The sequence below is a fragment of the Canis lupus genome, chromosome 34 (assembly GCF_003254725.2).
Source record: "Canis lupus dingo isolate Sandy chromosome 34, ASM325472v2, whole genome shotgun sequence".
Lineage (NCBI taxonomy): Eukaryota > Metazoa > Chordata > Mammalia > Carnivora > Canidae > Canis > Canis lupus.
Genome location: NC_064276.1, coordinates 35,659,052 through 35,672,815, shown reverse-complemented (window position 1 = coordinate 35,672,815; position 13,764 = coordinate 35,659,052). Strand labels below are relative to the sequence as shown.

Here is a 13,764-nt window from a genome sequence, read left to right as displayed (position 1 = left end):
ACTCTAATTAAATTAGATACCTACCCACTGCCTTCTATAGTTAGAGTGAATAACGTGTGTTGAAAATTTACATAAACACAGCCACGGATATTTGCCTATGAAGACAGAACACGGATTTGAAGGTATTAAAAGAATAATACTGAGATTACACAGAAGAGATGGGTCTTAACTGTTTCCCCAAAGGTCCACCTAGTGCTGGAGTAGATAAGAGTTTGGGTCACTACTGCAATTTGATTAGGGCCTTTTCACATGAATATTTCTCTCCTCCAAAATATTGACCAAAAAAAAAAAAAAAAAATCCCAATAACCAAAAATTCTTATTCTGGAGCAACACTGAAATATAACTTCTGCCTGGAAGGTCAAAAGCAATCTAAGGACTAGACTTCATTTTAAATAAAATCTAATGCTTTCAATCCTTTTTGCTAGGTCTCTTTAAAATATTTAATGCCTTTTTGAGAGTACAGAGCAAAAATCAGACTTGAAAGGACTCACCGGACATCAAAAGCATATTAATAATTTTCTGTTGTTTGGAGATTTTTCTGAGATGTCTGCACACTATACATAAAAACTAAAGGACCTAAGTCTTCCATTCAACCCGGAAGTGGTTTATTCAATGTAAATAGACATAGAACAAATGAATCACACAAAGATAGCAAGAGCCAACATATAATAAAATTAAAAAAACACACACACACAATATATCTGCTTGTCAGATCTCAGTCTACATCCTTTTGGCCCCGTTTGTTACCTTTGATAAGTAGATATTATATGGTACATTGTCTACCATAATCCTAATTTCACTAATGTTCATTTATACCATGTATTGTACTGATTTCCTTTCCTTATTTATTATTGATCTGAATTTGTCTTTAAATTATATGAATTTTTCACCAGCAAAAAAAAAAAAAAAAATTATCCCCATGTTTCTTAGCATTAAAGTACCACTTCCTTTTATTTGTCCTTTTATTTGAATAATGCATTTGAAGTAAATACATTATTCAAATTTCAAAGGTTGCAAACCAGCTCAAATACTTAATCCCTATTAGTTTATTAATTCACCTGGCCTTTATTGAAGAAGAAGCTGCATGTAGATTATTTAGAATTACATTTTGGTTCTACCACTTGAAGCAGAAAATTCAAAAGGACAAAGGCTCAAGCATGATGGAAGTGTCTTGCTTTTCCATGTTAGAGGAGCCTGGAACCTACAGCCCAAGGCTGCATGGCAACCAGGTGGTGGAGTGGCTTCCACACTTCAGGTTCTGGGTGGTTGTCCAATTTCCATCGATCACGTTCTTTGGTGGCAAGAAAAGGAGAGTGAGTGGGTGGAAGGAGAAGGGCACAGAAAAGAGCTACTTCCACGAAAATCCTTTCTACTTATATGCAACATTTCCATTTCACTTCTGCTTTCATAAACCTAGCTGCAAGGGAAGCTGGGAAATGTAGTCTTTTATTCTCCCAATATGTGCCGCTAAAAATCTGTGTTTTGTGAGGTGTGGAGGGAGGATGGGTGATGGTGTCACCAGTTAGCAGATCTCACACAAAAATCAAGATCAGGCACTTTTAGCCTCTACGCGGAAACCCATAAAAAATACGTAAACCTTTTATAAAGTTTTTACCACAAAATAAGTCAGAATTTATTTTGCAGTTCTGCTGAAGTCATAACACCGTATTTTCTTGGATTGAATAGGATCTCCACATCATGTGATACACTTGGCAATTTAATAATGACTGTGGGTGGAGCCCACACCACTCATGCCATGAAGTTCTGTTGTGTGGTTCTGTGGAACTACGCTTGATTTCCACTGGCATCGTTAATCTCAGGCCACAATGTTGTATGTTGATGCATAAAGTATGACTTGAGAACCCTGAATATTATTTTCATAGTTTCTGGTTCTATGTCTGAGACTTTAAGTTACTTAAAGAACCACTTATTGCTGTTAGACCACCTTGCTGTGGCATCAACACAGCTATTTATCCCAACATTTCTATTTTCAGTTTAGGGAATGTCAATTAGCCTTTCTAAATTGGGTTCCACAAGATAGCAAAGCTCTGCAGAAAATGAATATGAGAGACTCTTTCTTTCTCAATTCTCCAGAGGATGGTACAGAGCTAAGGCTGTTTGTTGTCAGTTCATAGGAGAAGCATACAGTGGACGCTTTATGGCACTTAGACTTAATTTTTTTAGAAAACCCTTGTTGAAAGGGCTGGGTAGTTTCCCTGGTTTACACACACTACTGATATTTTGTGACCACTGACCCTTAACAAAGATCAATATGGATATCACATGAGGAGATAGTTTTCTCATTTCTCATAGTGTCTGATACAGCATCAAATGACTTTTGTATCATCTCCTTACACATTACAGTCAGCATAAGATTTCCTTTGTGAAATTTGTGTGGTATCCTCAGAAAACAATCTATTTCATTTTGCCGTGTTGTCTTTTGTGTATTATGGAATGCTGCGAGAGCTTCTTACCAATTATTATAATTGTGCTCATTATAGCTTCTCTGTTAAAAACTGAGATGAATTCTCAAAGGTCGTCTTTGTTAATTGTTTGCAGTGATCTACTGCAAAGTTACTATAGTTTATTGTAATGAAATTGATAAAACCATAAGCTTGAAATCAATTTTTAGATTATTGTTTTTATTCTACACCACTTCCTCTTTTCTTTTCTTTTCTTTCTTTTTTTTTTTTTTTTTAAATAGAAACTAGCCACAGAAAGAACTGGGTATAATGCTTCTGCTCTTCTGGTTTTAGAGCTGAGGCACTTCCAAATTTGCCGATATTTGCTTCAGAATTAGTACTTCAACTCAGACTTAGTCTTTGAAGTTGTTTTAGTTCCTGAAATAATTATGAGAATTTCTTCATTTCGCAGCTTTCTAGGGATTCCTTCCCAGCTGGGTTTGTGTACTCTAGATTTGCCTACAATATCTAAACAAAACTGGGCCCTCTTGGGTAGTGTTTCTCAAAGTGGACTACTAGCTTCAGTGAACTGTCAGCCCCCCAAGTGGTATTCATTAGAAATGCAGATTTCTAGACCTGCTGTAGAATTTCAGGGTGGAGCCTCTGAACCTGCCTCTTCTACAAGCTCCCCAAGGAACTCCAGATTCATGAAAGTCAGAAGGATACTTTTCTAGGCTTTTATATTCACTGCTTTCTGGACACCATATATGAAGAGACTATGGTTCTTTGATAACCCTGTAAATAATCCTCATTTTCATTTGGATAAAAATTCCTGGTGTCAACTAGTCCCTTTACAATGGTATCTTAAAGCCTACACAGGAATTAAGGAGATAATAACTTAATATCCTAGGCTTTCACCTTTCACCAATCATCTTCACTCAGAATGAGTGGTTCTGATCTTATTACTCAGGACACTTTGGGTTGTGGTACCAAAGCCCGACTCAAGCCAAATGAAGCTGAATATGGAGTTTATTAGAAGTCACACGATGTGATTAGGAATGTTATCTTTCTCTTTCTTTGGGCTCTGCTTTCTTCTCACCAACACTTCCAGGTTCATGTTCTAATTACTTCATCATTGTTAGTCCCAACAAAGTGCCGGTCTGAATATCAGTGGTGAAGCTTGGGTCATGTCCCCAACCCTGAACCAATCCTTCTTTTCCTTCCTCCATATCTGGATTGGGTACCTGGCCCAGGGACCTACAGGGTCAAAGGCTAGGAAAGGATGATTCCTCAAAGCAAAGCGTAAAGAAGTATTTGAGAAAAGGGTGGAAAGGTTGCTGAGTTGGCAAAATCAGGAGAATTGCAACACCATGACATCAACTATCATTGTAGTGGATGTGCTTAAAGTTGATTTGGTCCTTACGTAAAGTGCCTCTCCAAGAGCCTTTGTTATGTTTCAGCCAAAAGTAATAATAATGGTAACTAACATTGGTGGAGTGATTATTATGAGCCAGAACTCTTTTAAATATTTTCTGTATATTGATTACTTAATCATTTCAGCAACCTGCAAAACAGCTTCCATTAACAGCACCATTATAGTGATGAGAAGACCAGGCCTATTAAGTAGCCTCAATATAACATGTACATGGTGGGGTCACTATTTCAGCCTGGGCAATTTAACTCTATCCTTGAAGTCCATCCTCTGACACATTGCTGTAGTCTCCAATTAATACAGAAGGGCATTTGGTGTTTAATTCACTGTGATTTTTTTCCCACTAATTTATTCAATAAGCATTTACTAAACATCTGCCTACTAGGAGGATCCATTTTAAACCCTGCTTGACTGAGTTCCTATTTCTGTCTTGCTTACTGAATTCCTGTAACTGAAGCTTATGACCAGGCTCCATCTCTCTTTGAGGAGTAAGGAAGTGGTCTCCCAGGAGCCTCTGGTAGAGGGCTTTGCCCATAATTAATGGGTTCAGTGAATGTTTACTGAAACTGGACAAAAAGAAAAAAAAATCTTTTCATCCTGAGTTGTTTGGGAGAGTCAGGGGACATATTGCTCCAAGCATGTTTTGTTGCTCCCTCCCAAAGAGAGGCCATTCAGTGGAGTGGTTGGTAGCACAGGACATAGTATTATTTATAATAGTAATAACAACAACAGCCATGGTCAAAATAAAAAGGCTGAGTACTTATCATGTGCCAGGCACTGTTGTACTTGGTTAAATATATGTTAGCTCACTTAATCCTCAAAACAATCCCCATTAGCGGACACTGTTCATTTTACAAATGAGTAATTGAAAACACAAAATGCCTAAGTAATTTGCCCAAGCCCCTCAGATAGTAAATGGCAGAGTTGGAATTCCAAGTCAGCCAATCAGGGTGTGTGCACCCTCCTCACAGCCCAGTTATGGGAATGAGGTGAGGGTGTACCACTGGCGCAGCATCTCAGGTTGAGCTGAGATCACGCCCTACTACCCTCCTTACTGACTGTGACCTCAGGCAGCTTTCTTAACCTTGCTGAGTCTTATTTTACTTACCTGTTTGGTGGAAATACAAACATCACCAACTTGTGATGAGGCTAAAATGACATAATGCATAGTGCCTGCCACTTAACAGGTCCTCAATAAATGATTTTAATTATTACTGGTAAGATACAGTGAATGCCTGAATGGGGCAGGCAGTACGATTGGAGAGGATTTTAGAGAGTGCCTAGTTCTATCATCAGTAGATGAGAACATGGGGCTGGCAGCCTGTGCTATGAACTACGTGCCATACTTGGGTTAGTTACTCGTTAATACACGTCAATAGTTTGACTCGGGCCTGTCTTCGCCAGCTCAGTTACAGAGCTATTAGTCTTCCCCTGAACAATATTAGTCTCACCTTGAGCATATACAAAATGACTTAGTATAGAGCAAGCTCTAAGAGAGAACGGACAGCTAGATTCCAGAAGCTGAAGGCTGAAACCACAACCATTCGTTCATTTCCTCATTCATTTAAGAATAAATGGGTGCTGCGTTGCAGTGTGAAGGCCGTGAAAACCGAGACGCACACTATCTTCTGGAATCTTACATTCCAGCATGCATAAAACACATTTATACACACTGAACAAATGGTTGAACGACCGAATCACAGTTCTGAACTTCTGAGGAGTGTGCAGAGAGTATAAGAGAGAATTTAAGATTTCCTATCTGTGTGGCTAGGATGTTTCCAGATAAAGTGAGAGCTACGCAAGATCTGAGGAAGAGTTGATCTTGGTTTTGCATTGTTAGGGCTGGGGGAAGGGCATTCTCAGCTGTAGGAGTTTGGCCCTCAGGAGGGTTCAACAAAGCCTGGGAATCCCCACCCCAGACTCTGCTTACAGAGACCCTTCAGAACACACCTCTTGAGACCTCTTTGGGGCTCTTCAGGGAGGTGTCTTTAGCAGACAGACCGACTAATGAGGCATATGATGAGAACTTTCAAAAAGAAAAGATAAACAAATATTATTTTTGCCTGCATAATACCATCTGCCTTTGGAGCCTGTGTTTAGTGCTTCCGTTCTGTAGGGGATGATAGATATTGGAAAGCTTCTAGAGTTCTAAAAATGAACAGGCCGAGCTGCCCACTATACATGCACACTTACACGTCTCCCCCCATCTTGCCTACAGAGTGTACCCCTCTTGGTGGCTTATGTGTGTCTAGGCCTCTGCACATGTGCGCACACGCTGGGTGTATGGCCTGGATGGGTAGGCTTGTTGTATGTGTATGCACAACGTGTCCGAGAGATTGCTTAAGAGCAATATGAGCCACTTCATTTATGGCAGACTTTAGGCAAGTTAGTGACCACACTACCAGGGGGTGAAACTCATTTACTTCTGGATTATTTGAGCATGAGTAGTTTATTATTATTTTTAAAATTCATGGTTTTCTTGAGAGTCATCATCAGTGGAGGTTTCGTTGTGAGAAAAATGCACATCGGGCTGCGTTAGCGGTTTCTCTAAGGGACAGCATTTCCCAGCAGGAGAGAACAGGCCAGCCTCACGGTAAAGAAGAGCCCTGCAGATTGGCACGGTCATCTGAGTATATCCTAGTTTTGACACTAGGGCATGACATTTTTCCTTTATCTCTCCGTGGTACCAAGAGTCCCTAGAGGATGCAACCTGCAGCTGCAGGGCCTTGGCAATCACGATTTTTCTGCTGGAAAAACAGTTGCCTTCTTAGTCTCACATCAGCCTTTTCCTTTCTTCCTAAATGGGTAACCCCCACAAGGCCTTCAGAATTCAGCTCAAACTTGAAATTCTTGGTGCTGTGTCCCCCAATGCCTCCAGTTAGGTGAGCTGCCCATACCTCTCCTGTTTGTCATTCTTCGTGCATCTTTGTCATTCTTTGATTCCCATCTGTGTGCCCACAGCCTATAGTAAGTGTCATTGGTGCAGAGCTTGAATCTGTGATGCCCATGGTTGTATTATGATATTATTAGCATTTAGCATTGCACCTGGGATACAGTAAACAGTTAAATATCCGCAGAATGAATTCTTTAGCCTAAGATTAAAATGCAACAGATCCAGGTACCGCCTGCAGAAAGTCGTGGCAAAGTCCTAGTTCCCTCAAGGCTCAGGCAACTCATTGAACCTTTCGGGGTCTGTAAAAGTATAGTTTATAGGTGCATAACCCCACCTTGAGATAATTTTAGGAGATCCATACATGCTTAATTATCATTTAATTTTTAATACATTTTCATATTTAATAAGATGTGATTAAAAAAACAAACCTCAAGCTGTATATTATTACACCAATAAACACACTGGAATATGGCAACCTCTTAAATTATACTCCTGGATTCCTCTATCCGTGTGCAGAATTTCATTCAGTAAGAAGAATTTCTACTGAAACTTCAAACCCTTCCCTTTATTTATTTTTTTAAATAAATTAATTTTTTATTGGTGTTCAATTTACCAACATACAGAATAACACCCAGTGCTCATCCCGTCAAGTGCCCCCCTCAGTGCCCGTCACACATTCACCCCCACCCCCCGCCCTCCTCCCCTTCCACCACCCCTAGTTCGTTTCCCCGAGTTAGGAGTCTTTTTCTTCTCCCTTCCCTTATATTCCCTTTCACTATTATTTATATTCCCCAAATGAATGAGACCATATAATGTTTGTCCTTCTCCGATTGACTTACTTCACTCAGCATAATACCCTCCAGTTCCATCCACGTTGAAGCAAATGGTGGGTATTTGTCGTTTCTAATAGCTGAGTAATATTCCACTGTATACATAGACCACAGCTTCTTTATCCACTCATCTTTCGATGGACACTGAGGCTCCTTCCACAGTTGGGCTATTGTGGACATTGCTGCTAGAAACATCGGGGTGCAGGTGTCAAACCCTTCCCTTTAAAAAGAGAAATTTGCAATTACTTATCTTAGGAATATAGCTTATCTCTATTTTGGGTGTAAGACAAGACTGAAAATGAATGAGATATTGAAGCTGATGTGACTTTGTATTTCTTTTTTTTTTTTTTTAAAAAGATTGTATTTATTTATTCATGAGAGACACAGAGAGAGAGAGAGAGTGAGAAAGGCAGAGACACAGGCAGAGGGAGAAGCAGGCTCCATGCAGGGAGCCCGATGTGGGACTCGATCCCGGGTCTCCAGGATCAGGTCCTGGGCCGAAGGTGGCTCTAAACCACTGAGCCACCAGGGCTACCCATGACTTTGTATTTCTTTCAGAAATTCTAATTTTGTATTCACTAAAACAGCTTTTTTGTTGTCATTGATTAATTTAATAACTAGATATGAATAGTTAAACTCATAAAAATGCAATTTTACCTATTTTAAAATTCTAGTTTTTGTTGATCCAATTTGTTGCCATCCTGACTAAACTTTCTACTAGAGGAAGGGATTTCACTCTTACAGATTATTTTAAAACATTTAAAAACTACATCCCAGAAAAAGTCAACAATCCCTTCAAAGTCTAGTGTCGTGATTCTTTAACAATCAATTATCTTCAACTTTGTGTCAGATTCTGTCAACAGTGAAGCTGAGAACGATAGGAAAGTTGGTGCCAACTCCAGCCTAAGGCCAACAAGTGCTATGGAAGGTGGGAGCAGAAGTGGTTTAAACCAGTGTCCACACACCTCGGGTGAAGTGACTTGGATGGATACGTCTCAGACTTTTCTTTTGAGTTCAAATGCACCAGTCAGTTTGATTATTATAAGAGTTACACAGTTTAATTCTTGTTCCATGGATTGAGAGCTAAATGTTGGGCAAGCTCTTTGTTATAGAGCACACAATAGGGGGTCGCTGGGTGGCTCAGCGGTTTGGCGCCTGCCTTCAGCCCAGGGCGTGATCCTGGAGACCCGGGATCGAGTCCCACATCAGGCTTCCTGCAGGGAGCCTGCTTCTCCCTCTGCTTGTGTCCCTGCCTCTCTCTCTCTCTCTCTCTCTGTGTCTCTCATGAAGAAATAAATAAAACCTTAAAAAAAAAAAAAACTCATCAGTAGAGCACACTAATATTAAGTATCTTATTAATCCCATTTTTCAATCCTAGCATATTATAGATGCTTAAAGTATATTCCCTGTGTATTCAATATGCAACTTAAAATCCCTCCTTTATCCCCCGATATCATTTATAAGCAAATACTATTGTGTGCTAATGAGCTTCTTTAATTGGAAGACCAAAGGCAGTTTTCTCATCATCCCTGGCTTAAAATGCTCCCAAACACGTCTTTCATGATTAGCAGCTTTAGTTTTATCACCGTGGGTTAACTGCTCTTCTGTCTAGGAGTTTTTGGTATAGGATTGAGAGCACTGACTTTGGAGTCAGGTGAATCTCACCTTGAATCTCACATGAATGAATGTGGGGGTTACTCAACCTCTCTGAAATTCATTTTCGTCATTTGTATGGAACTATTAAATCATCTACTTCATAGAGCTGTTTTGCATATTTAATAAGGTAACACACGGTTTCTGGTACATAGCAAACATGGCAGGAGGTGAACTTTGGCTCTATTTTATGACCACGATGTCATATCATTATATGATACCATCATCAGAGATAGTCATGGCTCAGTGCTTAAATGGAAGCCTCCATTTCTTTGCATTTGAAAATCACTTTCTCTTTCGTGATTTGCCATCCTCCAGGAGGTCAGGCGTGGCTTCTCACACGGAAGGTTTGTCTGCAAACAGTAGGAGAGAGCTAGCCCTAGTGCACAAGGAATTTTCCAGCCTCTGCTCCATCACATTTGCTAATGTCCCATTGGCTAGAGCGAGTCACATGGCCAAGCCCAGACACAAGAAGAGGAAATGGGCTCCCATCTCTTCATGAAGGAGGCCTGCAAAATCATGACCTTTCCACACATCCCACCCCCCCCACCACCAAGTATATCACAAATACTAAGCAATAAATAGATTCCCGTGATCTTGAGAAAATAACAGTCTTCTTTATTTTGATAATAAAGTTATGCTTAAGCACTTAATAATTTCTAAGCCTGAGAGGTGGTTTAAATAGATGTTCTTATTTTCATTCACGTAACTGATATTCAGAGAGTCTATATGCAATGTCTAAGGGTACGTAATGTATCAGCTTGGACTAGATGTTGAAGTCTCATGACTGAAGTAATAACTTCTTTCTAGGGGAATGGACTTGTCTTATTAAAACTAGTCCCTTTTAAAATTTGTGACTATTTGATACCATGCCTTTGTTTTCCAGTATGACCCAGGGGTCATTAGTTTCCCGGTGGGCTTGATCTTTTCACCTTATTCTTAAGACATAAGAATTACACATTTACAAAGCAAAAGACACCTTTCTTTTATAACTTTGTAATCTAATTTTGGCCTCTTTTGTTGTCTCTGTCTTTTTGAAAACGTTATAACTCATATTTTTCAATAGCTGTGTTGTGAGAGGGTGAACTGCTTGCCCAATGTTAAATAAGTGCTCGTAGTTACTAGTAAGTGTGTCCCTTTCAGTGCCACTGACTCACTCGCTGCTACCACTGCCCTAGACTAGAAATTGTGACAAACAGTAGCCCAATAAAATGCTTGCCCACACACAAGGTCATATGAGATCTAGATCGAGGCTCTACGCTAGAGCTACAGAACCAGACCTACAGTGGTTTCGTAATTGTATTTGGAAACTATACAGTTTAAAGAAAAATTCAAGATACTTTCATTCCTGCTCTTCCATCCTTGATATTTATTTATTTATTGGTTGACAAGATCCATAATAATGTTTGGTTTGTATCACTCTTTAAACTTTAATATACTTCATTCAAATATCCCAAAAGACCGGGGCATATAATAAAATACTATTATAAAATCTGGATCTAATTACAGAGGAGAAAACTGAGGTTGTAGAAGATAGGTTACTTTCCTAGGACCGTGGAGCCCAAAGTGAACATGCCCACCCTCATTTTTCTGACTCAGTGCATGTGCTTTCTTCATTTTCCGATTGCCTCAGTTTACCTTTGCAAAGTGATGGAGAGCATGATGCCTTCATTCCGATCTCCAACACTATTTTGGATTTAATTATATATTGAATTGCACTCTTATTTAACTGTTTCATAAAGTCTCATTTTCTTAAAAGTACTGTAAGCTTTTTAAAGACACTTTTCCCCCCTTGGATTCTCCTACATCACCCTCCATGCTGTTGAGAACCTAGGAGGCCGGCAGCAGTATTCTAGAACCAACTTGTCACTAACAATGCCGGAAGGTGACACTGGCCAGCTGCCGTGGGAAAGGGATGGGTGATTTCTTGCCTCACGAAGTTGCTCCTTAATGGAAGCAGCCGTCGATGATCCCAGGCTGCCCACAGAAACCCTCAGGTTTGTTTTCTCCCCTTCTGTCTGGGTTTCCCTAAAGTACATCCACTCACATCCTGCATTCATCAACAATTATTTGGCTCCACATGGTAGGTTTAAAATAGCCTCATATGCACCATAGTAAGACATTTGAGGTGAGCTGCAGGGACCCTTGAACAAGTGGAAGGTCTGTGAAGGTCAGTCTCTCCCCAGGCCAGCGACAAAGGCTTAGCTAGTTTCTGATAGCTGCAGGGAAGAATGGGTGGTCAGCAGTATGCCATCCCAGCCCCTCCCTCCCGGACCCCCCTCCTCACCATGATGGCCACATGCTTCTCCTTAGCTCAGCGCCCCAATCGTACATTCTATTTTGAGATCACCTAGTCTTGGATTTTGTTAAGCCACGTGACATGTAACATGTTTTGTTCTCCTGGGTTGTCAGATCTCCGTTGTTTTTCGCTCAAACTTATTTTTGCGTGGTCAGGAAATGTCAGCATTTCACCATTCTTCTCATCTCATTCTTCCCATTTCCTTTCAAGCACCTGCTAATGCCGCTCTAGGCAGCTCGCCCTTTGCAGGTGTTCATTCTTTTATTCACACTTCTTCAAAGGCACTTTGTCTGATGCCGGGCATGTTACAGAGCAAAAGCGGGCACCATTCCTGTGTTTACAGTTGTTATGGACTCATTGGGAAGGGAGAGTTTAATCAAATGGTCAGGTGGATAAATGTGGATTACAATTGTGGTAGGTGCTTCAAAGGAAGACCCATGGGATGATCCACAAGCCTCAAGCCAAGTCAGGTAGATCAGAGGGCTTTGGTGGGGAAGGGACTCTGGAACAGAGACCTGAAGGCCGAGGAGGGCTTATAATCCACAGACAAGAGTCAAGTAAATGAGCAAATTATGACACATCTCCATACCAGTACCAACAAATATGGTGCATATGCTAAGTGTAGGGGGTGGATAAGATAGAGAGATGGGGGGAGGTAGGGACCTGACATGGCCTGAAAGAATTAGGGGAGACATCTTGAGGGGGATCATTTAAACTTAATAAGAATAATGAGTATAAATCATGTGAAGAAGAGGAAGGGGAAAGAAGTCATCACATGGAAGACTGCAGAAGGGCCCGACAATGTAGAGACTGAAGTGAGGCTGAGCAGCTTATGGTGTAAGGGGAGAGATAGGGACACAGCATGGGCAGCCTTTTAGGTAAAGATGATGAAACAAACTACATTATTATTATTATACATCATTGTTACTACTGCTGCATCTAAAACAACACTCCTGGGATGGATTTTTCCCACCAATCTCGGAAGTAAAGTGCTAGTTTACAGTCCAACTAATGTGTACATATTAAAATAAAATTAGGGATAGCACATGCACACTTGCCTGATAATGTCAAGGCCCCCAAAAGGAGCCCAAGTGGAGGACTCCAAATTGAAATTCAGGATGAATGACACTGGAATATCAGGAAACTTAGTCTGTAGGAGAGTTACTTCTTTTCACATCCATGGCACTACCACATTCCCCCCTTTCTTTTTATGTTTAGTTTCCTGAAGGTGAGATGAGTACTCCTGTTTTGTGAACTTCCTCAGATCTAGGAAACTACCCTCACTCCCTTTCCCATCTGACTTTCATCATCTTCAGTCAGTTACTTCAATAAAAGTAGGCTTCAAAGAAAATGAACCTAACAAATTTTAAATCTCTGAGTCTGTATTTTTTTTCTTCCCCTAATCTTTCCTATACCAGATATGATCAGTGTTAGGTACTCCGTGGACACAGTTCCCAGAAGCCAGGAGTGAATTTTATCTCAAAGTCTATATACCTTGATCTTTTTCCAGGTCAAAGGGTGAGATTTTTTTTTTTCTAGCAGGTTACATGCTATGCCTGTTTGCTGTACAAACAGAAGACCCTCTTGGATTGCCGATTTGTTGTCTTGTAATTTTTTTCTTTGTGGTCAAGGGAGAAAGTCAAGTTATATAATAATTTTGCTTGTTTATCACCACAGAAGAAAAAACTTAAGAATTTATTACATAGTTGATATCGATGGTGATGAAAAACAGAATCCTACTAAAGACAATGGATTTTCATGACAATATTTTTATTCTAATACAGGATGAAGAGGAAGAAATCAAACAAGAAATTAACATGTTGAAGAAATATTCTCATCACCGAAATATTGCTACATACTATGGTGCTTTTATCAAAAAGAACCCACCAGGCATGGATGACCAACTTTGGGTATGTAGTGCTATCCACATTTGCCTCTTACATGAAGAACAACCAGGGCCAAATAGTTCATTTCTCTATCTTCATGTTGGAGTAATGAATTCTTTCTTCGAAACTCTCAGTCCCATGATTTCCATAACAGTGTGTTTTCAGGGTTCTTTCTCATTTCCCTAAACACCTCTCCATCATTTAAGTATCTTTTTTGAAAAAAAAAATACATTTTTTATTTTTTTATTTATCTACTGCGAGAGAGAGAGAGAGAGAGAGAGAGAGAGAGAGAGAGAAAGATTCTGCAAGTTAGGGGAGGGGCACCGGGAGAAGGAGAGTGCAGATCTCAGGCAGACTCCTCGCTGAGC

At 40.1% G+C, this 13,764-nt stretch overlaps 1 protein-coding gene across 8 annotated transcripts in view; it reads left to right on the top strand.

Moving 5' to 3' along the window:
• The window catches only part of TNIK (TRAF2 and NCK interacting kinase), a 376,625-nt gene that overhangs the window by 223,289 nt on the left and 139,572 nt on the right, over positions 1 to 13,764 (top strand). For 7 of the 8 annotated variants that reach the window (XM_025425582.3, XM_025425579.3, XM_025425581.3 and 4 more), the window contains exon 4: positions 13,295 to 13,420. In XM_025425582.3, the coding sequence (XP_025281367.1) occupies positions 13,295 to 13,420 (126 nt within the window). Of the gene's footprint in view, positions 1 to 11,087; positions 11,209 to 13,294; positions 13,421 to 13,764 lie in introns of those variants that run through there. The other variant, XM_025425584.3, reaches the window with a different exon arrangement.